At 39.4% G+C, this 25507-nt stretch overlaps 1 protein-coding gene and 1 long non-coding RNA gene across 7 annotated transcripts; one reads left to right on the top strand and one right to left on the bottom strand.

Annotated features, from left to right (window-relative positions):
* Nucleotides 1-457: 457 nt before the first annotated feature.
* On the bottom strand, nt 458-21614 carry DCP2 (decapping mRNA 2). 4 transcript variants are annotated; one of them, XM_027712631.2, is made up of 12 exons: nt 21479-21614; nt 17055-17206; nt 15301-15428; nt 14790-14888; nt 11888-12040; nt 10199-10311; nt 9986-10093; nt 9404-9505; nt 9124-9250; nt 8459-8566; nt 6685-6736; nt 458-6128 (listed from the first exon to the last, which is right to left on the bottom strand). In XM_027712631.2, exons 1-12 carry the CDS (start codon nt 21529-21531, stop codon nt 5962-5964), a joined length of 1362 nt encoding a protein of 453 aa, XP_027568432.2. In that variant the 5' UTR covers nt 21532-21614; the 3' UTR covers nt 458-5961. The 4 variants fall into 4 exon arrangements, with proteins under 4 accessions (XP_027568432.2, XP_027568433.2, XP_027568435.2 ...); XM_027712632.2 differs by having other exon boundaries at nt 458-6125; XM_027712634.2 differs by lacking the exon at nt 9404-9505 and having other exon boundaries at nt 21479-21612.
* LOC113983323 lies at nt 21485-24390 on the top strand. Of its 3 annotated transcripts, none has more exons than XR_005563367.1 (3): nt 21485-21571; nt 23259-23423; nt 24108-24390. It is a non-coding gene; the product is annotated as an uncharacterized LOC113983323 (long non-coding RNA). The 3 variants fall into 3 exon arrangements; XR_005563368.1 differs by lacking the exon at nt 21485-21571 and adding an exon at nt 21597-21821; XR_003539056.2 differs by lacking the exon at nt 21485-21571 and adding an exon at nt 21599-21859.
* Nucleotides 24391-25507: the final 1117 nt, after the last annotated feature.

Below are 25507 nucleotides of genomic sequence, written 5' to 3'. Positions count from 1 at the left end.
TTACAGAGCCACGAAAAGTTGGTGAGAACTCAGCTGAGATCTGACATATTGGTACTTCCCCCAAACCCTCTACAGCTTCAATGAACACTTTATAGAAACAAAAGGGCACATGTGAAACTGTTTCTACACATCCAGTTCTTTTAATAACAAGTTATATAGACCAAAAAAGAAAAAAATAATCTTTCATAAATACTCTAAAAGCACTGATTGAAGTTCACATACTTCCTTTCTCCAGTACATCCAACACCTTTTTATTTTCTTTTTCTTTCCATTGTGTTGAATGGGCTCCTCATCCACATTTGCTATTTACCTTAAAAAATAATACTTGTTTTCCTGGCATTATGTATAATCACTGCTGCTGACTGGCTTAAGACAACACCTAAACATTCTACAGTGAAAGAATAATCTGTAGCAGCAGCACACGCTTTACATTTCACAATGACCAGCAGTCCTTATATTCATACTTCAGTAAGTTTATTTATAAAGTGATTTAATTTTACAGAGAAAATATAGAAGAAAATGTCAACTTAGTCATAGTCTCTTAAATGGTGTGCTTCAGTTTCTGAACCAATTCATAACAAAATCACAATCATCAGTACAGCAGATGTTACAGGTAGTTACAGATTTTACTTAATACAATTCAAGGGTTAACTACTGCAAACTTTCTTCAAAAGAGCATAATGGAAATTTAATAAAATCTGTAATGATTTTAACCTTATTAGCTGTACATACTTTCTGCTTAATTAGCACTGATGTGCCACTTACATAAAAGCGAGGAAAACAGATCAAGTTCTTCAGCTTTAAACAAAGGAGGAGGAAGACATAACCCTTCATGCATGAGCCATATAATAAAACATTGGCTCCCTGTTTTCTGCCAGGCATGCAATGCTGCCCTGAAAAATGTTATTTTTTGGAAGCAATACCCAAGTCAGCCTGGATCCTGCATTATTATGCCAGAATTAATGGACAAGCCCCCATCTTCTTGTGTAGAGTCTTGTTTCACTTTTTAATTTTAAAAGTGCCTTGCAAATGCAGCTAAACTGCTCCTCAGGGATGAAGCACAACTTCCACATATTGTAGTGTCTTGCAGACATCCTTACTGAAGGATCCTGTTGCAAGTATAGGCATGAGAAGTATTTGCTGAGAGCTCTTGATCGTGCAGTTTTGCATACTTTTTCTGCATAACAAAACTATGTACCCAACCAGTAAGATACAAATGGTTAATTTCCATAGTTTAGTAATTTTGATCAAACATGCTTAAAATAATCTGCCAAGTTTTTTTTCTCACAGCAGGAAGTGTGTTGTAGAGAGCTGTGTTTGCAGGATCTGTATTCTTAAAAAGCTACAATTGCCTTTTTTAAAAATGATTAATGCTCCATGAGCTGTAATCATTTTCTTAAAGGTACTGAACTGTAAGCCATACTGGAAACAAGAAGCCAGTTCTTCTGATCAACAGTATAAATGCTTAAAAATGACAAAATACTCCATTTTCAGTAAAATTCTTAGGCCTATTCAAATTTAAACATTCTGTATTCCGTGAAATGTTAATCATTACTTAAAAGGAAGCTTTCTTTCTTTTCCTGCAAGAATTGAAGAAGGACTTGAAGAGAAGCATCCCAGAGCTGAGACAATTTAAAGATAAGGGCTTCTGTAAAGCTGAATCTGTACAAAAAGTTAAGTCTCACTTAACATTTTGAATGAAAACGCAAGTTAAAACCCAAGCATTTAACTTTATAGTACTACTTCTAATCTGGAATCTTCTATCATCTTGAATATGGCCATTGTAATTGCTCCTATGTAGTCTTCCTTTTAAGTCCATAATCTACATGAGAAAATGAAATGCACACACAGCACAAATCCTACTGCATCTATCAGTGCTTACATACAGGATTAAGAACAGTGCAAATACTAGCATTTAGCCTATTTTCTTGAACTACACTATTCCTATAAATGCATAAGAACAAAAACTTATTATGGAAGAATAGTGACATTTCCAAGTCTAATTTACTGTAAAAGCACCTTCAGTTAGTTTGTAGAAATTTACTGTATCTTAAATAATTTTGGTTGTTTCAAAAGTTAAAATACTGTAATAACAAAAACAATTTGAAATTATGAAGTCATGTATAAGCACCAGATTATTTAACGTTTACAGTGCAAGAATTAAAATTGGTTTATTTACAGAAATTAAATCATCAAGAGAGACTATTCTACCAATTCTCAATAATTATGAGCTTCCTAACATATTTAAGAGTATAACCTCCAAACTTAACACATGAAGGCACCTGACTTTACATCTGGAGGAAAAACCTGTTGCTCAGAATTTATAAAAAAACCCCAGGTATCTGAGGATTAAGCAGCCCACTAACCCCACAACTGGGCAGCCAGTGCTGGCAGCCATGGAGCAGCAGTGCTGTCTTGCACCACAGGATATCAGAGCCTGGATTTTTAATGTAGACTCTTGCTCTTCACACCAGAATGACATGAGTGCAAAAGCAAGTCTTCTACAGCAAGTAAAGGTTGGAAAAAATAACTTATCTGAAATTACAATCTGAGACCAAGTATGTTAGAAATAGTCAGACGAAAAGCCTGCCTTATTTTTAAAAGGAACTGTTACATCTATAACAGCCACAGGTAGATCAAGGTAAAACACAGTGTATTGTTCTCAAATCACCAAATTAATTCAGGAAGGTTGGAGCAGAGCACAGAAGCCTGGAACAGAGACTAGGCCCAAAATTTTATTAGAAACTATTTATGGAAGTTTGGTCTAAAGAATTTACATTGTGTTAAAAAAAATACTTTGATTGTGCAACAAATAAAGCTATTTCCCCTCTTCTTCCTATAACCACTGCTGCCAGACTTCAAACCATGTAAGACACAGCTCCTTCCAAAAGCTGGATGATGGATGTACATCAAGGAGTTGAAGTTAGTAGCACTTCAGCACAGAACATATGTCACTCAAGTGGACAGGACACTCTTCAGTCTGAGGTCAAAGTACAGAGCATTCTGTGAAGGAGAGATGCTAAAAACCTCATGCTAAAGCAGGGAGTTTATGTAGTACCAGGAAACTGCAAACTAATACTAGATTCCCAGCACCACACATCTGTAGGTTTGTTTGTTAAATGTTTGTTTATTCCACAAGTTCTTTAGCTGCAAAAACATTGACTGACCATTCATAATCTTAATAACCCCTTACATGCAAGCATTCTCAAATTGACTAATCTGTTTTTCAAGTATCTTGATACCAGCTCTTGAGTCTGACATGCAAACAGTTACTTGTTTCTCTGTGTCTGGCTCCCATAAAGTAAAAACTCACAGAAAGAAAACCTAAATCTCACTTGCTATTTCTTCACTGTTTTACGGAAGATAATGTAAACAGTACTTCTAAACTTAGAAATACAATTATAAAAGGATGGTGAAATAACACAAAGAAAGTAAACAAAATGTTCACAGTGCAGGGCATGATAGAACCCATGGGGTAGATCACATGCCTCCACACTTACATAGTTTTAGAAACCTTACTGAGAAAGCAGAAAGCAATGCTACTACAAGAAACAGTACCCTTATACAAAGAAGTAAGTTATTGCATATTTATCACATTTATTTGCAACTCACATTAAGGCTAGATTTACTAAAATCATGACATGTATAAGCCCCACTTTGGGTTGCTTAATGAAGCAACCAGTGTCTCTTATAGAGAACCAACCTTTCACTAAGAATTAAAAAATGACACAGTAAACAGAGGGCAGCCAGCATCTCCTATTCATCTGACATGCTTCCAATGTTTTGAAGACTTCCTCTTGTCTGGGACAGAACTTCCCAAACAGATGACAGATGCTCGAAGTTCACTGTTTCATCAACATCCCCATTATTTCACAGAGCACTAATGAACTATAACTAACTTATCTGAAAAGTCAACTTATTTATAAAAAGATTTCCACAGCCTGATATTTAATTATGCCATAGGAGAGTCTTGTCATCTCCACAGGCAGTAGCAGCCTCAGGATACCAATACAAACTTCTGCCTCACCATGAGTAAAGGCACTTTTGCTGGGAAATCAACTAAAAAAGCACTAAGGAAGTAACTAAAGATCAGTTTTCACCTGAAGCTGAATAACATAACCTCCTCCAGCATTATCCCACCTTCTCAATTACTGTTCTGTATCATTTACTGCTTTGAACGGCCTTTGGATACTTTAAAAAAAACCAAAACAAACAAAACACAAATGTGAGTCAAAGCTAGACTGAGCTATTTCACAATTTGGTCTTGAAAAACAAGGCCCTCAGAACTCTTGTCCTCTAGAAGGAGGAAATGCTGTAATCCCTTTCTCCTGTTGACTGATACAGAAGTTGAGCACTCCCATGGCCAAAATTATTACAGCATTAGAGTTCCAAATCACCTGGTGCCAGGGCAGGTGAATAAACCAGGAGAAAGTTCTAAAGCTATTTCTGAGGAAAAGCACTAGGTAACAGATCAGGTAGGGTAGGTGAAGTAGGGTGGTTGAAGGAAGACTAGGATTTTGGTTTTGGATGATGCATGAGTTGCATAAAAACTCAGTGCATGAGCATACACTACAAGGGTGTAGTTCATTCAACCTATGAAGTTACCAATTAATCACCTCTATTCTAGAGAAAAGTCCATTTTTAAATCTGGGACATACATGCTTGCTATCACAAGCTGCTGTGACAGATTATTTCAGTGCATTTCTATCAATTGCAAAGCACATGCTCAAAACCCATTAACTTGAAGGTGATGTAACAGTTCATCACCTCAACTCTCACTGGTTTTTTGTTCCTCCCCTCCACTCCCACCCCATCTTTGATGTTTTTCCCAAGAAAGCACTGTAGCTGAAATCGACTGAGGCTAGATCATTTAAATGCTAACTGCAAGTGCAATTCAATACTACTGGATATATACAGAGCAGATACACTACACAAGAGATCTGAGGACAACAGTACAGAATACAATACTGAACACCCTTGAAATAGTTACTGGAAGCCTGATTAAGCTGTTCAGTGTCACACAATGCCTCTATTATCCATGCACCTGCCTTCCTCCTCAGCAAGATCTGCAGAGGCTTATTTACATTCAGTATAAATTGTACACAAGTAACCTCTCACAGACAAAGTTTCAGCTTTTCGTCTTTTGAAAGCAGCTGCAACTAGGGTAACACAGAACTTTGTCACTTCTTCTCATGCAGCTGGGGACAGCGCATAAGAGTTGGACACTTTGAAGGGCTAACTTCTACTCAGTTTGTGTATGATTACTGAAGACCAAGGAAGAGTAGGTACAAGAAGTCAACATGTTAACAGATTTGACTCCAAGTACTAGTGATTGCCAGCCAACAGAAACTATCAGAGTAAAGGAGAGAAGGTATTTTGAGCAAGCAATCAGTACAGAGAAAGGATGACAGGCTGAGGCTAGGTTTGAAATGTGCAACTTGGTGTCAAAATCACTAGGACAAGTGGAGTCCTCTGAGAATTAGTTACATTGCCACTGCGTAATATTGCAATTTACTACAAAATAACAACTAAAGTCCAATAATTTACATCCAAGCAGTTAAAAGTTTAGCAAGCTGGTATACTCCAACAGTTAAAAAAAAAGTCAATGACATTCTACAAAACACACAGGAACTTAAAATAAAAAATGAAAAAAAACCACCAAAAATGAAACACAAGTTAAATGAATGCCCTCTAATGCACAGCTAGGAACACATGAACTGAACATTGGAAAGGTACTTTTGTGGACAAAGGCTATACTGCATTTAAAGTGCAACACTTGACTATGCCACTCCCATACCGCAAAGAGAATAAACCCTTCCAAACCACCAGTCAGTCCCTGCATTGCATTTAAAAACAAATGAACAAAACAAAACAAAAAAACTCCTGAGAAAGAGTAAGGCTGGATAAGAAACCCCCTCAGTTGCAACAGGCAAGTCTGATTTATTCCTATGAAGTTTACTGTCAGAGGTCAAAACTTTTCATTATGGCATCGTGGTCGAACTTGAAACTCAAGAAAGCTCTTGATGAAAAAACGAATTTGTAATGACCATTGCATGCCATAGAATGTCCCTCTACATGTTCTGGCAGTGGGTCTTCACTGGAGCAACACATCTCATATGCTGTTTCTGCTTTAAGAGAAAAAACATGAAACGAATTTTAAACAGGTAGTTAGCAATAAACGTGTCAATAACAATACAAAGCCATACCTCAATCTTATATTCAACTAATATTTATAACAAAACCTGCATCTTTGGTCATAAACAGAAGAAGATAACTCAAACAACAATATTTACAAGTTATATAGTGGCTAGAATAAATCTTAAAAGTCACTGCAATCTGAGAACACTTTCAGTGGCCAGTTTTACCCACATAATAGTCTTCGCAAGTCATTTTTTAATAAGGAGGGAAGAAATATGACACTATTTTCTGAGAAGTAAGTAAAGACCTGTGTCCACTCTCCTGCAGCTTATTACTAGCAGGACATAAAGCCTTGAACCAACACTCAATTACCAGCACTGCATTGATTCAGATGCTATTTTCCTTTCAGTTACTTTTTACTCATGGTATAATCAGATAGTCTTAATAATTAAGTAGAAGAATTGCAAAATCAACATGAAAGACTGTACTTTTCATTTAAAAAACAAAACAAAACCAAATCAAATACAAACAAAAACAACCACTTGCCTGTTTCAAAATTATCTTGAACTCTTCTTGGATTAAGCTTTTTTTCACATTTCTGGTTAAGAGAACAACCATACATTACTCACTTGACAAAGAGATGGCATTCTATTCTTAGGAGTGTAGTTTAAACATCAGCTAAAAGGCAAACTGGTTATATTTGCTTTGACACACCTCCTCATGTGTGAATTACTTTACTTTTAACTCAGCATGAATTCTGTCACGTTACTTTAGCAAGCACGCATCAAGTCTGCAAGTCTTTCAGAAGCATGTAACCTTTTTAACAGTCAACAAACCATTTTTAAAATGCAGGCCTTCAGGGGAAGATTTTGAGTGCTTTCTAACTGTTTTAAGATTAAAGAGTCTTGCACATGATGTTGTGCACACGCATAAGTCCACTCTTCAACTGGCTGGTCTCCAAAAAGGCAAGGGGAATGTATTTGCAAATACGCTGCTACTGCCAACTAAATGAACGTGCTTTAGAGACACAAACTTAGAACTTCCCTCTCCAGGGAAGAGTTGTTTTAGCCCCAGGTATGCTGCTGTCAGTACACAAATACAGGAAAATAATCATGGCCCTTTGCTCTCTCTGCGAACAAAGAGTTCCCTGGTCTTCAAACTGTATCAGAACATTATCACTGGGACACAAAATATTTAAACTTCAAAAGACTGACAATCATGAAAATGCAAATGAACTAGAAATAGAAAGTATTTAGAAAAGTAAAGAGCCTATGAAGTAACTGCAGAGTATTAACAGTTCCACTTTTTTCCATGAAGATCCTACAGATCACCGTGGCAGTTTTTTAATATCCATACAAATTTCTGGGCAGTCAATTCTTTGACTTTTCATTCTTCTACTCTCAGTCTCAAATACAATTACCCACTTCTTGCTACGGTGAGAATTTTACAGGATAAGAGTTTACAGTTTCTGTACGTTTAAGTGAATAACAAAGAAAGGGCAATAATCACAAGCCAGAAAGGGAAGAATCTAGCTTATAGCCTGTAAATAAGAAAAACTAAAGGCTGGACAGGCCAACTGAGCTGCATAGAGAACTGGGGCTCACTGCTGCACAAGACACAACAAAGTAGAACTGAAGAGCCATAAAGAACAAGGAAACAAAAACATATTCTATTAAAAAAAGGAAGTACAGCTCAGTGAGCCTTCTCCCAGCCAGCAGAACTGTGGGGAAAAATACAATTAGTTACTGTGAGGGAAAGGGAAAAGTAACAAGCCAGGAATATCATACTGGAATTTACAAACTGCTGCAGTTCTACTCTGTAATTAAAAAATTATATGAGATTCTGGTGTCCAAGCCAAGCATGTATCTCTATATTTTTGCTAGAGAGAAGGGAAATAATAAGCATATGCATTACCCCTTTCTATCTAAGTGTTGCATAGCAAAACCCCATGATGCTTACAATAATACATCATACATGATTAAATAAGACATGTACTACACTGAGTTATTACTACACATTACAGTAGGCTATTACATGACAGGAACCTGGAAAGGTGCAGGATTGTGTACTGAAAAAAACTGACAAATTTCCAACAGCTAAAATGACTTACTTCCAAATGCAAACTTTGAAATTTAATATGCCAGATGTATATGCACACAACGTAAGAAATGTCATATATCTACAAATACATGTCAAATACTCTGATCAAATATACTTTTGAGAGATATGCACTTTATTTTCTTTCAGCAGGACATTGGCCTGGATGTCTGTCAGGCATTACTGGAACCTGTTAATGAGACAGCTACTGCACATTTCTTACCAAGGTATGGTTTTGCTTAACTGCTTGACTGTAGACTCCATTTGTTCGCTTCTTTTGGCTGGAAGTGTCTTGATATTGCTTTCTGCCATTGTTCCTCAAGCTCTGATTCTGCCATTAAGTCCAAAATAAGTAGAGAGAAGAGTTTAAATGGCACCATTGAACATCTTTGCACTGACACTTCATAATTACTAGCTACAACTTCCCTCCAAATAACTTCAAAACATGTAGAGTTTCTTTTTTAGACAAACTGAAGCACACTGAAATTAACCAAACATACACTCAAGTTACAGAGTCAGCTGCAGTTACTCATTCTCTCTTGCACTATTAGAGAACTATTACACAATAAATTCAGTTCAGTGAGTTCCCATGCACCCATGTATACTAGGGGTATCCAAAATATTTCAAAATATTGCATGGAAGACACCGAAAAGGCAAGCAGTAATTACTATCTAAACCTGAAACAACACAACTAGTACCTGATACCCACTACCTCTAATGTGAGACAAATCTGAGAATTTCCAAGAGTATCTCCCCACCCTATGTTTCTGTTTTTGCATTCTGTAGTGATAAAATTCGCTATTTTCATTCTAGAGAGGAACCCTTATGAACAAAGACATCTGTTTTAAATAGTCCAGATGCATATGTTTGCCTAAGAAACAACCTACCTTTATTTTCAAAACTTCAGACACCTCAGCATTATTATATGGCTTCTGTGGCTGTTTTGGTTTGTGGGTGCACTGTTCTCCTGAAAAGCCATCTGTAAACACCTGCTGATTACAGCGAAGTTTGGATCTAGTACAGGAGAACAAAGAATTTACAAAACAACTTCACACTTACTGACAGCAGAAGACAAATATGAAAGAATTTTCTGCTTTTTGAGAACAATCTGGAAGACAAGCTCAAGTAACCTAGTATTGAAACTCTAATAATGCTCAGTCCACTTACCCAACTTTATTTTGCCTGCTGGTAGAAAACGTGTGTTCTCCACAGACCACAGGCCAGGTCCACATTAGCATTTGTCTTGCTGCTCTCAGTGTTGGTGCTGACCTGACATAAATTATTGGAGCTTTCTCTTAGGGACTAGAGGTTTTAAAGTTTGCTCTATCACTTTTCCACTGAGTGAATCTAAAGCCAGCAGCACTTGTTTCTCTTCTGATGCCCACAGGTTTTGTCTAGCTAGCTATTTCTGACAGTACTTGACAGTCCTAGTTTAGAGAGTCCTATTTTTCCTCTGTGGAAGTGCCAAAACCATTGAACTTGAAGCAGTGAAACTTGTTTTAGCTTCTGGGATTTTTGATTCCCATAAACAAGACTCAAGAAATTATCTCAGTTTTGACACGTGTATCACAATATTAATTAAGTTCTCATCCTATGTACAGACTTAGGACATAAGCCCATAGGACATAATATTTTTTTTATTAACCCATTTTATTACAGAAACATGAATTCTCATGAGAAAGGACAAACTTTGTATGACCAATGTTTTATAGAAAGGATATAGAGGTGTTAAACTGACCTGGTTCTTACCTAGCTTTTTCCAAGTTGGGCTTACAGGGTATACTTCCTGCAGATGAAAAACCATTGTCACTATCTGAGGAATCTCCATTCCTTCGGGAAATCCATTCCCTCAATGGTCTGTGAGCAAGAAGTACAACAAGATCTACTTACTAAAACAAATCCAAAGAATTAAAGTTGTCTGAAAGACCCCCTGACCTACCATTTGCTTCATCTCAAACTTACCTGATGAAGGGAATAGCCATAAAAAATTTGTTAGGTGCCAAACCCAGCTTGGACTTCGGGGTCATGTCATTTCTGTGGCACGGTAATTTGTCGATGGAAAACCACTCAATATTCTAGAAAAAGAAGAAATAAAATAAGGATACATGCTATTGTAACCTTACAGAATGTTACAAATGTATCAGCCGCAATTATTTCCCTTAATTAAAAAATTACCACAGAAGACAAATTAACGGGTTACAACAGCGTTTTTCACAAAAGGTTAATTAACAATGGGGTCATTCTTCTGACTGCCACTACAGAGTAGCAGATGTTACAGCACGTACTCATTGCAAGACATCACACCTAAAATATGAAAGGTATTAATCAGCAACTAAATTTTGCGTAAGAGAATTTAAAACCTTCTTACTATTTTACTCAAAATGCCGTCAATCCTAGACCACCAATACTAGTTCAAAAATTATCAGAAAAAAGGTTATTTACTTTGGGAGTAAGTTTCAGGTTTTGTTATGAAAGAAAAAAACATGGGTAAAGGATAGGATCTGTGTTACAGTTTATACACTACAGTTTTAACTATTAAAAGTGTATACTTTGCACAATGGGGAAGGAAGTCAGAAATTCTGACTACAGTCATTGTAGAAGAACCCACATGGGACTTCCTACTGCAGAATCTAACCCCAGAACCCCAGGTCCAGATAAGATGTACACTACGAAAATAAGTTACAAACTAAACAAGTTTTCTATGGGTTTCTACAGGGAATACAAAAACAACACTCCCGGTTGTATTAGATCAGGTGAAGACAATGCTTCAAAACTCTGTCTTTACAGAACTCTTCATCATTCCCACGCAGATAGTCACTGTTCCACAAAGGGGGATATTTACTGTATTTTTTGAAAAACCCTCAAATTTCATCTTACTTTGTTTTTGAAAAACAGGTCTCTAACACAAGAAATTAAGTCCTGTCCAGTCAACTGCAAGTACCTTTTCATGTTTAGAAAGATGGATGCCCTGTTCAGTGGCAACATCTGCATGGAACTGTAGGGAGAGCTGTTTTAAACTGAATTGCCATACAAGAAAAATATTCCAACTTCAAAGATCATAGATATCAGGATCAAAGTTTCCAACAAATCTACTACCTGAGCCTTTGCCTTTCCCTTTCCCAATATCTTTTAAAGGCATAAAGGTACACAAACCATCCAAAATAGTTCTCATTCTTTGTCCCCTTCCCAACCTCCTCCTAAAATATACTCCTCCTTAAATAGGGATGGTATTAGACATGAAAGAGAAAACACAATTCTTAGTTTCTCCTTCTCATATGTAGGCTTTTGCATATCACCAACTAACAATTACACTTTGAGAAGAACATATAGTTATATATGCACCTGTAAGTAGGAATAACATGAAATGACTAACACATACACCACATATAAGAAAAGAAGGAGAAAATTATAGTTTGACAGCATGCTCTGATGTTGTTCTCATGATGAATGGAGATGTCAGACAGATGGTCAAGTATCAGTCCTTGCAGTTAAACTGCAAGAAGTTGACATGACCGTACAGTGCACAGATGCCACTGGCATCTAATATTTAAGGTATTCATTGTGCTTGGTAGTTTAATTATTTTACAGGCTCTTGGCTTTAAAAATCAAGCTCCACAAGGTTCCTATAGATTCAAACAAGATAACACATACCCGAATTTCCCTTCTAGTTTTGGGGTTGAATTTTGTGTTCTTGGGAACTCCTGGAATGATGTACAGCCGTGCTAACTGATCATTAATTCGTAGCTCAATATAGTCTTCTTTGCAGATATAATCTTTTATGTCAAACCCAGTTTCTTCAAACACCTGAGAAGCATACAAATTAAATTAGTGTGTACATATTCAGAATTACCCTTTCACAACCTATTATCATAAGGGAAGAAATGACTGTTTTTTGCATATGTTATCCATCATGTTTATCCATGAAAGCTTCTGGAAAAAACAAGCCTTTGCACAGAGATGTATGTTCAAAAATAGAAAAAATAGGTAAGATCGTATGTGCTTCATATTTCTCTAAGACAGTAGACTTGTAATGAAAGTTGAAACAACTCCATTACATCTTCACGTAGCAATTTATTAATATTTATGGGGAATTCTCTAGCTACTCCTCCATGCTGCTGGATGCATGGAAATCTTATTCCCAGCAAAAACTGGTATTTTGGAAGTAAAGACATCTTCAAATTCTATCAAGGTTTACTTGCACCTCCATTCTTCCTCTTTTTCACAATCCTTCTGCTTTAAGAACTTTTTACCCTCAATATGTAATCCTGCATGGTCAGTTCCTCTAAAGGGAAAAAAAAAAAAAGGGAAAAAAAAAAAAGCATGTCTAGTAATCTTCAGATTACTAGAAAGACAATGACATTTTGAAAGAACATCTTGTTTCAGTATTTTATGGCCTTGCAGTGAAGGATCATAGATTCACAGAATAGTTAGTGTTTCAAGCGGCCTTAAAAGGTCATCTCTGCCAACCCCCGGCCACAGGCAGGCACATTTTTCAGATCATGTTGCTCAAAGTCTTACTTAGGAATATTTACTTTTGACAGTATTTATAACATAAAAAGAAAAATTTCAAACACACCTGATAGCTTAAATCAGATCATGCCTCTAAGCTTGCTAAGAAAACACTCATTTTTAGAAACTTCCTTGTCCTCAAAATCTCCACAGGACATGCAACTACTCAGAAAACATGCAGGATTAGTACCACTATGTAAAATATTTCTGCCCAGACAGTGGAATATGCATGTGAACACACACTCATAGAATTAAGTATTAACTCCAGGGCCACTGCCCCACTGCCAAGAGTCCAGAGGCAGAAGTTCTCCTTAAGTTTTTAAAAAACTAGGTTCAGAATTAAAAATAGGAACAGGAACTTCAGTAAAACCTGTTCTCAACCCCCATCCAGGTAACTCCATATAAAATGAGAATAGCAGACCATACTCAAAATATGTTATGCAAAATACCAATTTAAACATTGGTATCAGCAAAATATTTCTAAGTTCCATTTTTGAAAATGCAGAGAAAAGTAAAGACAAATAAGAAAAAAACATGAAGCATTTAATACAAAGCAAATAATTGATCAGTTACTCTTCAAATTAGCACTTCCCCTCCTACATAAAAATAAAAAGCAAGCCATCTTTCCATCTAACTACATGAAGAACACCAAAATTTTGGGGAAAAACAAACAAAAGACCCCACCACATACTGTTTCAATTAAGACAGACTGTTCCTCTATACTTACTCTCACTTCTACCACCAATATTTTCCTTTCCTAAATTATATTTCCAGATGATATAAATGAATTCATTGAAAAACTTCTTTTAACAAGGGAATAATCCATTTAGTATGGTTTAGTTCTCATCAATTTTTGAAATACTACTGAACTGTGCAGGCATTGCGAAATGAAGACCTCTTCAATCAGATCTCACACAGGTGCAGGTTATGGTTTTAGATATGTGCTGACTTCAGTGAAAGCAGTTAAAAGATTTACTTCAGATATTACAGACATCCCTGTTCCTGGCCACATATAAGCCTTGAAGAATATGTCAGTTTATCCACAATGACAATCTAACTTGATGGAAGGAAGGTCACAGCAACAGTGCTGTTCACCAGTGACATCTAAATCAATTCTTCAAATTAAAAATACCATCAAAAAATTTTTTTCCAATATAACTGTGCCCACTTGAATGCTTTTGCTAGCATAATTTGAAGTAAAGAGGAAGGCATACTTTGTGTCACTCCTTCCTGAAGCAGTTATGCCTAGTCCATCTTTGACGGGTATATTTAAAACAAGAAAAATCCATAATTTCCTAGATACTGATTCAGTCCAACTGTAAACAACACTAAATGCATCATAATACTTTCCCTCACCTTAATGTTCTCTCTCAAAAACTCTAGATGTATTATATCAAACAAACACTGAGTTTGTACAAGTAATATTCTTTTACAGGGCATTTTAATACACAGCTTCACTACATATCTAGGTCTCCAGGAGCAATAAATACCACAGATTATTTTATTTTTCAGATTTTACTTGCCACATACATTGATTCTTGTTCCTGCAACACTGAAAAACAGAAAAGCAAAGTTCTTCACAATTTTTACATCAAATTCTACAATAGCCAACTTAACTCCTTATCCTCTTTTTACAGTCGAGTGTACACAGGCTAAATTCCAATTCTTCTACATTTTTACAGTTATGGTAAGCCTTGAAATTTATATTCCAAAAGCCATGAAGTACATAAGATTTCCCCAGCAACAGAAATAATACTTAAAAGTAAATTCACAGCTCAGCAGAGAATCTTAAAAATAGTACTAACTTCATTTAGCACATTAGTGAAAACCAATTTGAAACACAAAACTTCAACCTTGCTTATCACTCTGGAACTCAGAAAAGCACCAGAAAGTGCAGAAGATGACTGCAGGAACAGAGTATTTATTTACCTGATTGCAATAAAGGATTCCTAAGTAAAATGTTTTCTCATCTAACACACATATCCTGATCTCAGCAAGATTTCACTTCTTTAGCTGAAATTTAAAGGAATTAGATATAACTTACCTCTCTAGCAGCACAGTCATGAGGAGCCTCTTCTTTATTTACTTTGCCTTTTGGAAATCCCCAGCCAGACTTTGCTAAATAGCCCTGAACCAAAAGAACCTACAAAATACAAGGGAATGCAACTGTCAAGCACACAGGTGTTCTCACCAATTTCTCTAAAATGTTTTCTCTCCACCACCCCCTGTTCTCCAAAAGGATATTGTAGCCTGAGAGAAGGAACTCATTAGGTTTGTTGTGTTTTAGCAAGAACTGAGACATTTTTTATGGGCTCCTGTAGCTCAGAATGAAGAAAAGACCCAAAACTGAGAAGGAAAGCAAGCAGAAGTGTGTTTACTGTCTCACATATTATATTTCTGTACACAGTTAACTGTGTCAAGTAACTGTCAGATCTTTGCAAAACTGACAGTGAATCTAAATTTCTCCAGAAGAAAAACACAAACAACCAAAAAATTACTTCTGCCAGCATATGCCATCCTTCCCTCTAGTGCCTCATAACTATTTCGATACTCACATTTTCAAGTGTCTCGTCAAGAATAATTGCACCATAGGTTGGCACTCCCATTTTGTATTCTTTCCACTCATCTAAAACCTTTTGTACATCTTCACCTTGAGGCAGTAAAAAAGGGCAGTGATTGAAGAGTACAGCAAGATGCTAAGGAAGATAAATGTAAGTATCCAGTTCCAAATCACACAAAGACTCAACACTTAAAATAAACACACTCCCTCCCGTAAATGCTTTTAAGATATATTCTCTTGGAAGTAAAAAAAAAATGTTATGAATAATTCAGTATTAAACACTCAAGGTCAGAAAGCATCAAGTAATTTGGCAACTCCAATGCAAGCCAATTTAAACAAACAAACAAACAAATAAGTGACAGGAAAAAAGACAACACAAGGCTGCTTGTTTGAAGGACAATCTTCCCTAATTTAAAGTGTTCCCTAATTTAAAAAAATAGTATCCACACAAGAGTTATTTTGAATATATATTATTCTTAAGCACATTTTCTTCATTTTGAAGTGAGCAAGACAGACAAAAATTTTGTGCTTTAAGTAAGTGGGGATAATTTTTTCCCACCATCATTTGTGACTATGGTACAGAATCTGTACTTCAGCATTTACTATGCAAAAAAAAATATTTTTAATGGCATCAAGTTGCAGAAATCTAAATTCTAATATACTTCACCAAAACTCATGCAGAGAAAACATGAACAACCTTTACATAACTCTAAAATTTTGAGAGCAAATCTACAAGTCCTTAATAAAAGTATTAATGTTACATATTATATATGTGATTACTACCATAAATTATAATACTGATAAAAAAGCAGAGTACTTAGAAATATGATACTGCAGCAGAATTAATATTTCTGGCAAATGTGAACTAGAGAGGGACAGATGTAAGGAACATATAACATCTCTTACACTGTGTTTTTTCTGCACTGCTTACAATTACTTGAAGAATTTTGTTGGTCTGAAAAATACAATAATAATTAAAAAACATGCATAAAATTAATAAAAAATAACTGCATAATATCAGCCAAGAGAATATGATCATATTTTTACAGTTTGTTGTCAAAATAAAAGCTGCAGTGTTTCAAAGTAAATCTATATTATCAAACAGATAAGTAAATTGTGTAGTGAAACCATACATAATATTATCCTGAAAGTCAGAAGCAATATTCCAAAACCCATATGAAAAACATATGCAAGAACGTTAAAACTAAAGCCCCCGCTGCATGAAAGCCACAAACTTTTCTATAATTTTGAACTAGTGTACATTCCAGCAGCCTCTGCAAGCAATGAAAAAAGCAGGGGACAATCTTATGAATTCAGTAAAAATGCATCCTCTCCCCTATGAAAAGAAACTTTCAAAAAATACAGACCATTGCCCATGGGGGAGCACATACCACCTTCAGCTATGTTAATATTTGTGTCACTATTTACTTGAAAATCAATTAAACTAAGGAGTTCAATCAGAAGAGCTCCAACAGCTCATCCTTGAAACCTACCTAGCATGCCAAAGTGCAACTATGAGGAAAAATCCTCAAAGATCAGAAATTATTTCTCTAGCAGTCTGAGAGACATCTCTTCTGAGTGCCACAAAATTATGGAAGCAATGAACAGGTGAGATCACATACCTAGTAATACTAATTTTTAATCACTAACACTTGAACTGATGATTTCCTTCTATGAAATATTGTTAACAACATTCAGTTTGCACTTTACCACTGAGACAGAAAACAATCACAGTAATAAAAAGGATATCAGCTTTAGCAAAGTCTCTTATCCCACACTGAGGTAATCCTGGTGTGTTTTGCATGTAGAAATCCAAATAAAACCAATGGGCCAGTTCGATCTGAAAACACACTCTGATTGCATTGTCTCTCTCTTCACTTGGAATGTGCAAAATAAATCGGCTACCAGAAAAGAAAGAAGAGTAACATTAGCCAAATCTATTGATTTAAATGAAGCTAACAACAAAACCACATTGCAATAGTAGAATTCCTGATCCATTAGCAGATACGAACAGACCACCAGATCCTCCAGTTGTTCTGCAGGGACAGCAAAAGGTTTTCACAAAGTAAAACACAACTTTGGAAGTCAAGAAGGAAGACAGATTATGATGTTCTTTCAGAAATATCAACTACAACAAACTAAGTAAATTAACTGCTGTGAAAACAGGGAGGGTGAGGACAACCTACATCAATGCCCTTACTACAGAAATGAAAGCACCAGTAAAGAACATCTGCAAACTCTGATAAGAGATTTCAACACATTTTTTTCAGAACAAAAGTTAAACATGGCTATGTATTTTCACTTAAAACCACAGTAAACTACTAATTTATTTAGATTTTAAAATTCAATATGATCCTACTAATTTCCTCAGTCTGAAACAGAACATGGACAATTGGTTTCTTTTTCAAGTCAAGTTATGCTTTAGCCCAGACACTCACAAACACAAAACACCAGAAATGTAAGTTTAAGTAGCACTGTGTGATAGCTTATTTTACTTAAGCAGAAGAATCTTCAATTGTTTATTTTTTTGTATCAAAAGCACAACTTTCTTTTTAGAAATTGAAGGTCATACACCGCATTGAACTTAAATCATCTAACATAGATCTTCTACATTCAACTCCTGAGCGCCAGCAGCTACATTCCAAAAGTGCGTATCATTGCTAGAGCTGGAAACATTTAAGACATCTTTACTTAAAATCTGACAGGTATAAATTGTTATAGGATGTCAAAATTTGCACTCTGGTCAAAGAGGCAGAAGGTCACTTGTGCAGGCACACACTTGACACTCTCATTGTCTCCACTTCTGTTTTCTTAGGTGCGTGTCTGTATATTTTTTTATTCTAATTTCCTCCTAGTGAGATAAAGTTGCTGGAAAGAACATTCTCATACCCCCTCATCAGTCAGTGGCCAAGTTTGGTTCTCACCACCACCTCCCTATGAGTTTGTGTCCCTGTATGCTTTGTTCCTGGATTTCGCACCTACTTACTATCCCATTTTCACACTATAAAAGGTCCTTGAACAGATATCCTTAAAGAACGTGACAGGCCTGAAAGGGCCTGTGTGAACCTCACAAAGTTCAACAAGACCAAGTGCAAGGTCCTGCAGCTGGGTGGGACAATCCCAAGCACAAATACAGGCTGGATGGAGAGAAGCTCTGGGGAAAAGGACTTGGGGGTGTTGGTGGATGAGAATCTTGACCTGAGCTGGCCATGTGTGCTCACAGACAATTCTTTGGATCAAAAGCAGAGTAGGCAGCAGGCCTAGGGATGGAATTCTCCCCCTCTACTCTGCTCTTGTGAGACCCTACCTGCAGTGCTGTGTCCAGCTCTGTGGTCCCAACACAGGGAGGATGGGGACCTGCTGGAGTGAGTCTGGAGGAGAACCATGAAGATGAGCAGAGGGATGGAGAACCTTTCCTAAAAAGACAGGCTGAGAGAGTTGGGGTTGTTCAGTTTGGAGAGGAGAAGGCTCTAGGGAGACCTTATAGCACCTTCCAGTACCTAAAGAGGGGCTATAAGAAATATGGAGAGGGGCTTTTTAGAAAGGCATATAGTGATAGGACAAGAGGGAGTGGCTTTAAAGAGGTCAGGTTCAGATCAGGTATTAGGAAAAAATTCTTTACTATTAGGGTGGTGAGACACTGGAACAGGTTGTTCAGAGAAGCTGGGGATGTCTCATTCCTGGAAGTGCTCAAGGCCAGGTTGGAATGGGCCCTGAACAACTGATCTAGAAGGTGTCCCTGCCCACAGCAGGTGGGATGGGACTAGATCATCTTTAAGGTCCCTTTCAACCTAAACCAGTCTATGATTCTTCCTTACATAAACAACCTTATTCACTTCAACAACTGTATTTTCCCACTTCCCAATTTTCAGTTGGCAATACCACCCCTAACTGCTCATTTCTTTCAAAGGTTCCATTTTGAGTGCTGAAAAAAAAGCCCTTACAGACAAGGCTTCTGTAGATAAAAGGTAAAATGTTAAAAGTCTATTTTAACTTACAGTACTGCAGTTGGACATAAATCTAAAGATACAACATATAGCAGTACCAAAGAGGAATAAGAACATGCCAGGCATTAGGCTTAGAAGAACAACAGCAAAGTCAATTAGAATGCTATTTATTAATCAAAAAGTTAACTTTTAAGTTATGTGGAGTGACTAACAACAGGCATCTCCAGGTTGTATTGGGTGCAGGTGCCCAGCTGCTGCAGTGAGGGACACACTGCAGGGCACAGTGAAGGCAGCAGCCAGGATGGTGGAAGTGTACTTAGGAAAGGACAAAAATGCCAGACAAGCAAAGGAAGGGAGAAAAAGAGCATGAAACAGTAGTGCAAACACTGAAGTTGGAGAAGAAGGAGGGAGAGGAGGTGCTCCATGGCAGAGGAGATGTCTACCCTACAGCCACAGTGGTAACTGGTAAGCAACATTCCTGTCTCATCCTGAGCCACAAGCTTTCTATCCTATTTTCTCCTTCATCTTATTGAAGAGAGGGAGTGAATGGCTGGGTGTACCTCTGGCTACTGAGGAAGGCTAACCAACCACAGTCCTGAAGTCAAATGATGGGGCAACAGCACTTGTTTATAAGAGAAAGCATCAAGAGGCCCCAAAACATAAATTAAGTCTCTGCACTTCCACTTCTTTATTCAGCAAAGAACAACCAAGCTGCAGTAAGAGAGCATGACAAAAAAATTACAGGAGTACTTGTGACGTGTTTTTTAACAAGACTCAGTAATTGAGTAAGAAAAATTGCTTGGCTCTTTCTGCCAAAAGTTCCACTAATATCACATACAGAGAATGTGGGAAATTACAGCTATTTTTATAACCCATTTCGAGCCAACCACTTGACTACACTCATACAATTATAAGACAAAACACCACTTCAAAGCTAGAAAATGACAGTAGCTCAAAGAAACACAGTGGGACTGCCCCTATCACTGACCCTATCCAAATACTCTGTTATACTAGTGACACTAATAGGCTGTATCAGTTTTGTAAACATTGTAATTCCCTACTGGATTTTCTGAAAAGTCTCAAATGCCACTTCATATGTGAGCAGGGATCTAAAAGGCACATTCCATCTCTGTGTAAGGAATGCAAAGAAAACACAATGAAAACACAAACATGGTTCAGATGCCAGAGAGAATTTAAAGAGAGAATTAGAGAATTTAAAATTTACTTGCATATCGCAAACTCTGACTCTTGCATTAGACTCATGGAAAACAACACTGAGCAGAGCAGTTCTACCCTCCTGTAGTATTCTCGCTCCTAAACATTTTCACTCATTTGAAACTAGTAATTACAGTAAGTGGACTATCCTTCGTCTCTAGTAACCTTTCCCTCTTGTACACAAATAATTCAGGAAGGGTCTCTTTGATGATTTTGTGCCAAATATCAGATCTAGTCTGGGGCATCACATTTTTGGGGATGATGGATAAATTAAAAGTCTGAAGGGCTGCTCCACAGATGATCAGAGCTTGAGACCACAAGAGGGAAAGGTGCCTTCCCCCTTTCTAAGAAAAGGGAACCCACGATTTATGAAAATTCAAACGCAAAGCCCTGAGAACAAGAAAAGGTGACTCTTCCACTCTGAAAGTACTGATGGGTATCCCTTTTCCTCCGCTGGCACATCCCATTCCAGCAGAGGTAAACGAGCTGGAGGGACTCTCTGACAGCCATTCCAAACGGATCCCGACGCCAGAGCGGCGGGTGTCCCCCAGTCCATCCCCACCACGTCATCCCAAACCCCCGCTTCGGTCTCTGCTTCCCCTGCGCAGCTTCACCTCGTCCGCCCCGGCACCGCAGGAAAACGCCGCAGACAACGTTCTGCCACTTCCCCCGCACTCCCGGCTCCCGGTGCGCCGCTCGGGACCGGAGGGTGCCGCGGGCAGCCTTCCCGCCCTCCCAGGATAGATCCCTTCGTGAAGGCGGAGCCTCGGGCAAAGGGGGGAGCGGGTCGAGCCCCTTCCTTCCGCTTCCCGGCCGCCGGGGGACGGCCTGAGCCGCCCCTTCCAGCTGCTCGCCCCGCACCCCCGCGGCGCTCCGAGCATCCCAGGTATCCCAAACATCCTGGGACCCCCGCTCCGCCAGGGGAGCCGCCGGGGGGAAGGCGCCCACCGCGTCCTCCAGCAACAGCGGCTCCGCAAGCCCCGGGAGCACCCCCCGCGCGCACGACCGCACCTGCATAGGTCGTCCAGGACGCTGCTGGGGATGTCGGCCCGTTTGGTCTCCATGGGGAATCGCGGCTCATCCCGAAGCGGCGGAGCCCGCAAAGTAGGGACGCGGCGGGGGCGGAGCCGCGCGGAGGTGGGGGGGGGAGAGGACGGCGGAACGACAGCGGCCCCGGCCAATCGCCGCGCAGCACCGGCGGAGCGGCGGCCAATGGGGCGAAGGCGCTCGAGGCCGACCGCGGCGATCAGGTGATCGCGAGTGGCCAATGGGCGCCCCAGGGGGGCGGGGTGCCGCGTGCGCGCCGGTTGCGCCGCGAGTGGGGGACGCGAAACAGCGGGATGCGAATGGAAAGGTGTGGAATAAAGGGATTGAGAGATGGCGGATAGAGAGGTAGGGGATAGAGGGAGAGGGGATAGAAGGGTATGGAATAGAGGGATAGGGAATAGAGGGATAGGGAATAGAGGGATAGGGAATAGAGGGATAGGGAATAGCGGGATAGCGAATAGCGGGATAGCGAATAGCAGATAGGGGGTAGAGGGATAGGGAACAGAGGGACAGGGAATAGAGGGATAAGAAACAGAGGGATAGGGGATAGAGGGATGGGGATAGTGGGATAGGGAATAAAGGGATAGGGGTTAGAGTGATAGGGCATAGTGAGATAAGGAATAGCGGGATATGGAATACAGGGGTAGAGAATAGAGGGGTAGGGGATAGAGGGATAGGGGATAGCAGGATAGAGAACAACAGGATAGGGGATAGTGGGACATGGCTGAGGTCGAGGGAGAGGATCCTCCCCTTGTACTCAGCCCTGGTGAGGCACATCTGGAGTTCTGGGCTCCTCAGGACCAGAGGGTCTAGGAACTCCTGGAGAGGGTCCAGTGGAGGGTAACAAAGACGATGAGGGGTCTGGAGCATCTCTCTGATGAGGAGAAATGCAGGAGATGGGGCTGTTTAGTCTGGAGAGGGGAAGAATGAGAGGGGATCTCGTTAATGGATATAAATATCTCAAAGGCGGATGTCAGAGGATGGTGGCAGGCTCTGTTCATTGATGCCCAGAGACAGGATGAGGAGCAGTGGCCGTAAACTAAAACACAAGAATTCCACCTCAACATGAGGGAAAACTTCTTTACATTGAGGGTGGCAGAGCATGGAACGGGCTGCCCAGGGAGGGCGTGGAGTCCCCCTCTCTGGAGGCGTTCCAAACCTACCTGGACACATCCCTGTGTCACCTCCTGCAGATGCCCCTGCCTTGGCAGGGAGCTGGACTGAGTGATTCCCAGAGGTTCCTTCCAACCCTCACAGTCCTCTGATTCTGTGAAACAAAACGGGCTCCGGGTGGCATTCTGGAGGAGCCTCCCTGCCGGCAGAGGGTATCGCTGCTCTCTGCGCGGCGGCTGCTGCTGTCACTGCACCCTCTGATTCCAGTTAAAAGCGAGTACTTAGTGCGTTCCTCCTCCTGTCCTTTCCCCGCTCCTTCGTCGCCGAAGCTCCCTCTGGTGGTCGTTCTCCTTAGCGGGCTCGGGGAGAGAATCGGGGAAATGAGAAAACTTGTGGGTTGAGATAAAGACTGAATTGCCTACCAAGTTATTACTATTGCGTATTAAACCGTAGAGAAAGGAAAACCTGTACACACAGGAAAGCAAAACAGGGAATTAATTCACTGCTTCCTGTGACCAGGCAGGTGTTCAGCCACCCCGAGGAAAGCAGGGCTCCATCACGCGTAACAGTGACTTGGGAACACAAATCCCATCACTCTAAATATCCTCCCACTTCCTTCTTCTCACCACAGCTTTATATACGGAGCATGAGCATTTCATAGTGTGGAGTATTATCAACACTGTTTTCAGAACAAATCCAGAACACGGCTCCATGGTAGCTAAAGAAAATTAACTCCACCCCAGCCAAAACCAGCACATAAAGATACCAGCGCAGTGTTACACTGAAGACACAAAAAGTATGTATATTCACAACACATTTATTAACTGTTGGGTACAGAAAGTGAGAAATGTATCCTTTGCCTCCTTTTCAAAGCTATAACAAAGGACAAGAGACTCCATAATAGCTCCAGAAGTACAAGGGAAGGGCATTCAACCAGGTATAGAAGGAGCAATACTGTAAGAAGACTTCAGAGCCCTATCTTAGTAAAATCAGCACATTTACATCTATTGGTGCTCTCCTCTCCAAAGTCCACTCCATAGTATTTGACAGTGACTTTTGCTCCACCACCTTTATTGCTGTGATACTTGAGGTGATGTGTGGATCACATCAGTGTTGACTTAAAGAAGTACTTTGGCAGAGGAAAGTAAGTCTACCACTAGCAGAACTATTAATATGGCTAGACAGAGGGACAGAGGGAAGGGTTCAAGTGACTGATAAATCCCATTGCTCAGGGATCCAGAGAGTTCAGTTTTTACCAGAAAGGGTAGACGTAGGAATTTCTGTAAAAGTTACATGATCTGCATTCTTTCAGGTATCAGAGTACTCTTCCTACTACTGTTTTTCCCTGCTACATTCCCACCCTGCTCCTGCCATCCCATGTGGATTTGGTACCCGGAGCTCCTACAGCTAATAAAGAGGGGGAAAGAAAGTGGTTTAGAAAATGCTCTTTGACATCTCATGTTATCTATTGTACTTTTAGCCCATCCCCGGTGTCTGGAAAATACCCAACCTGATACAATGAAGAAGTAAATGTATCAAATGTTACCTAAGTTGTGAAAAAGTCTTGGATAATAAGCTGCTTAACATAAGAGAAATGTACTAACTGAAGAACATAGTGAAAGTTTGTAGACAGTGCTGCAAGCCCCCAGCACAGGAGAGTGAGAAGAGACACATTTGAACATTTCTGCTTGTTCCATTTTGGAGACACTGCTGAAAGACTACATGAATATAAGAAAAAATGTGTTCATAAGTAGGTTTTGGAATGGTGTATCATTGGTGTTTCATTTTTTTGTTGTCACTTAGAACCTTGTTGTACACTTTCTAATTTCTTTGCTAAACTAACACACACTCCTCTCACCCATTAGCTCCCACAAAGCCAGTTGAGTTAAAGCTGACACATTCAGGTTATAATATTTCCCCGAAGATAAATCTACACTTAGGTCCCTCCAGGGAACTTGCACACACTGATATGTTGAAAGGGAAATTGGCAACACCCTCTTGTCAAGCTCCCAGGGCAATTAGGATGGTAAGAAGGCCAGGTAGAGCATCGAGAAGCCTACCCAGTACCCACATCCTCTCACAGCTCCAAGCAATGTGCAGAATCACCCCGTAATGTGGTCAAACTGGTTTTTAATCACTGCTTATTAGCCAACCTTGGCAGTCAGAAGGCAACAATAAGATATTTGGAAAATAATTTGTGTTGTCTGTTTGCACTGGACAAAGAGAGAAGGTGGCAGCAAATAAGAAAGGGTCACTCATGCACATTCAGAAAGGAACCTCAGAAGAGGAGTGACATTGGACAGGAAAAGCAACAGTCGAGGGTGGAGAAAGTTTTGCTTGGAGAAGCTGACCAAAGTGGAGGATTGCATTGAACAGGACAACACTCTCAGATGCCAAGAACTAACAAAATCCAGAACTCAGTAAACATTTGTTTGCAGCTTATGTTAATTGGAATAAAGGCAGAGCCTGGAGAATCTGTAATCAAGAGACTGCAGACTTCACCTTGCCTAAGTCATCAGAAAAAGGCTTTGATTCCACTCAGCCCTTCAATAAACAGATTCTACACTAAAATCTCCAACAAACGATAACTAAGCAGGGAAGTGGACAGAAAAGCACTAACTTCCATAAGCAATAGGAACTCAGTGCCCTCAGTTGCTGCAAGTTGGTATTTTGGGTCAAATTTGCATACCAGGAGACAATGCAAGCACTACTCACCTGCTTTGTTCTGTGTGTTACATGGGAAAAGAGATGAGTGGAAGAGCTGACACAGACCTGTATCCCAAGAGATGTTGGATATACTATATAACCATTACTATATAACTCATGCTGAGAAACATAAATAGTTAAAATATTTTGAAGCAAGGTTTAGGCCATAGCAAA

The sequence above is a fragment of the Pipra filicauda genome, unplaced genomic scaffold (assembly GCF_003945595.2).
Source record: "Pipra filicauda isolate LSUMZ 115617 unplaced genomic scaffold, ASM394559v2 scaffold108_size2327098_pilon, whole genome shotgun sequence".
NCBI classification, from domain to species: domain Eukaryota; kingdom Metazoa; phylum Chordata; class Aves; order Passeriformes; family Pipridae; genus Pipra; species Pipra filicauda.
This window is presented reverse-complemented; position numbering and strand designations above follow the sequence as displayed.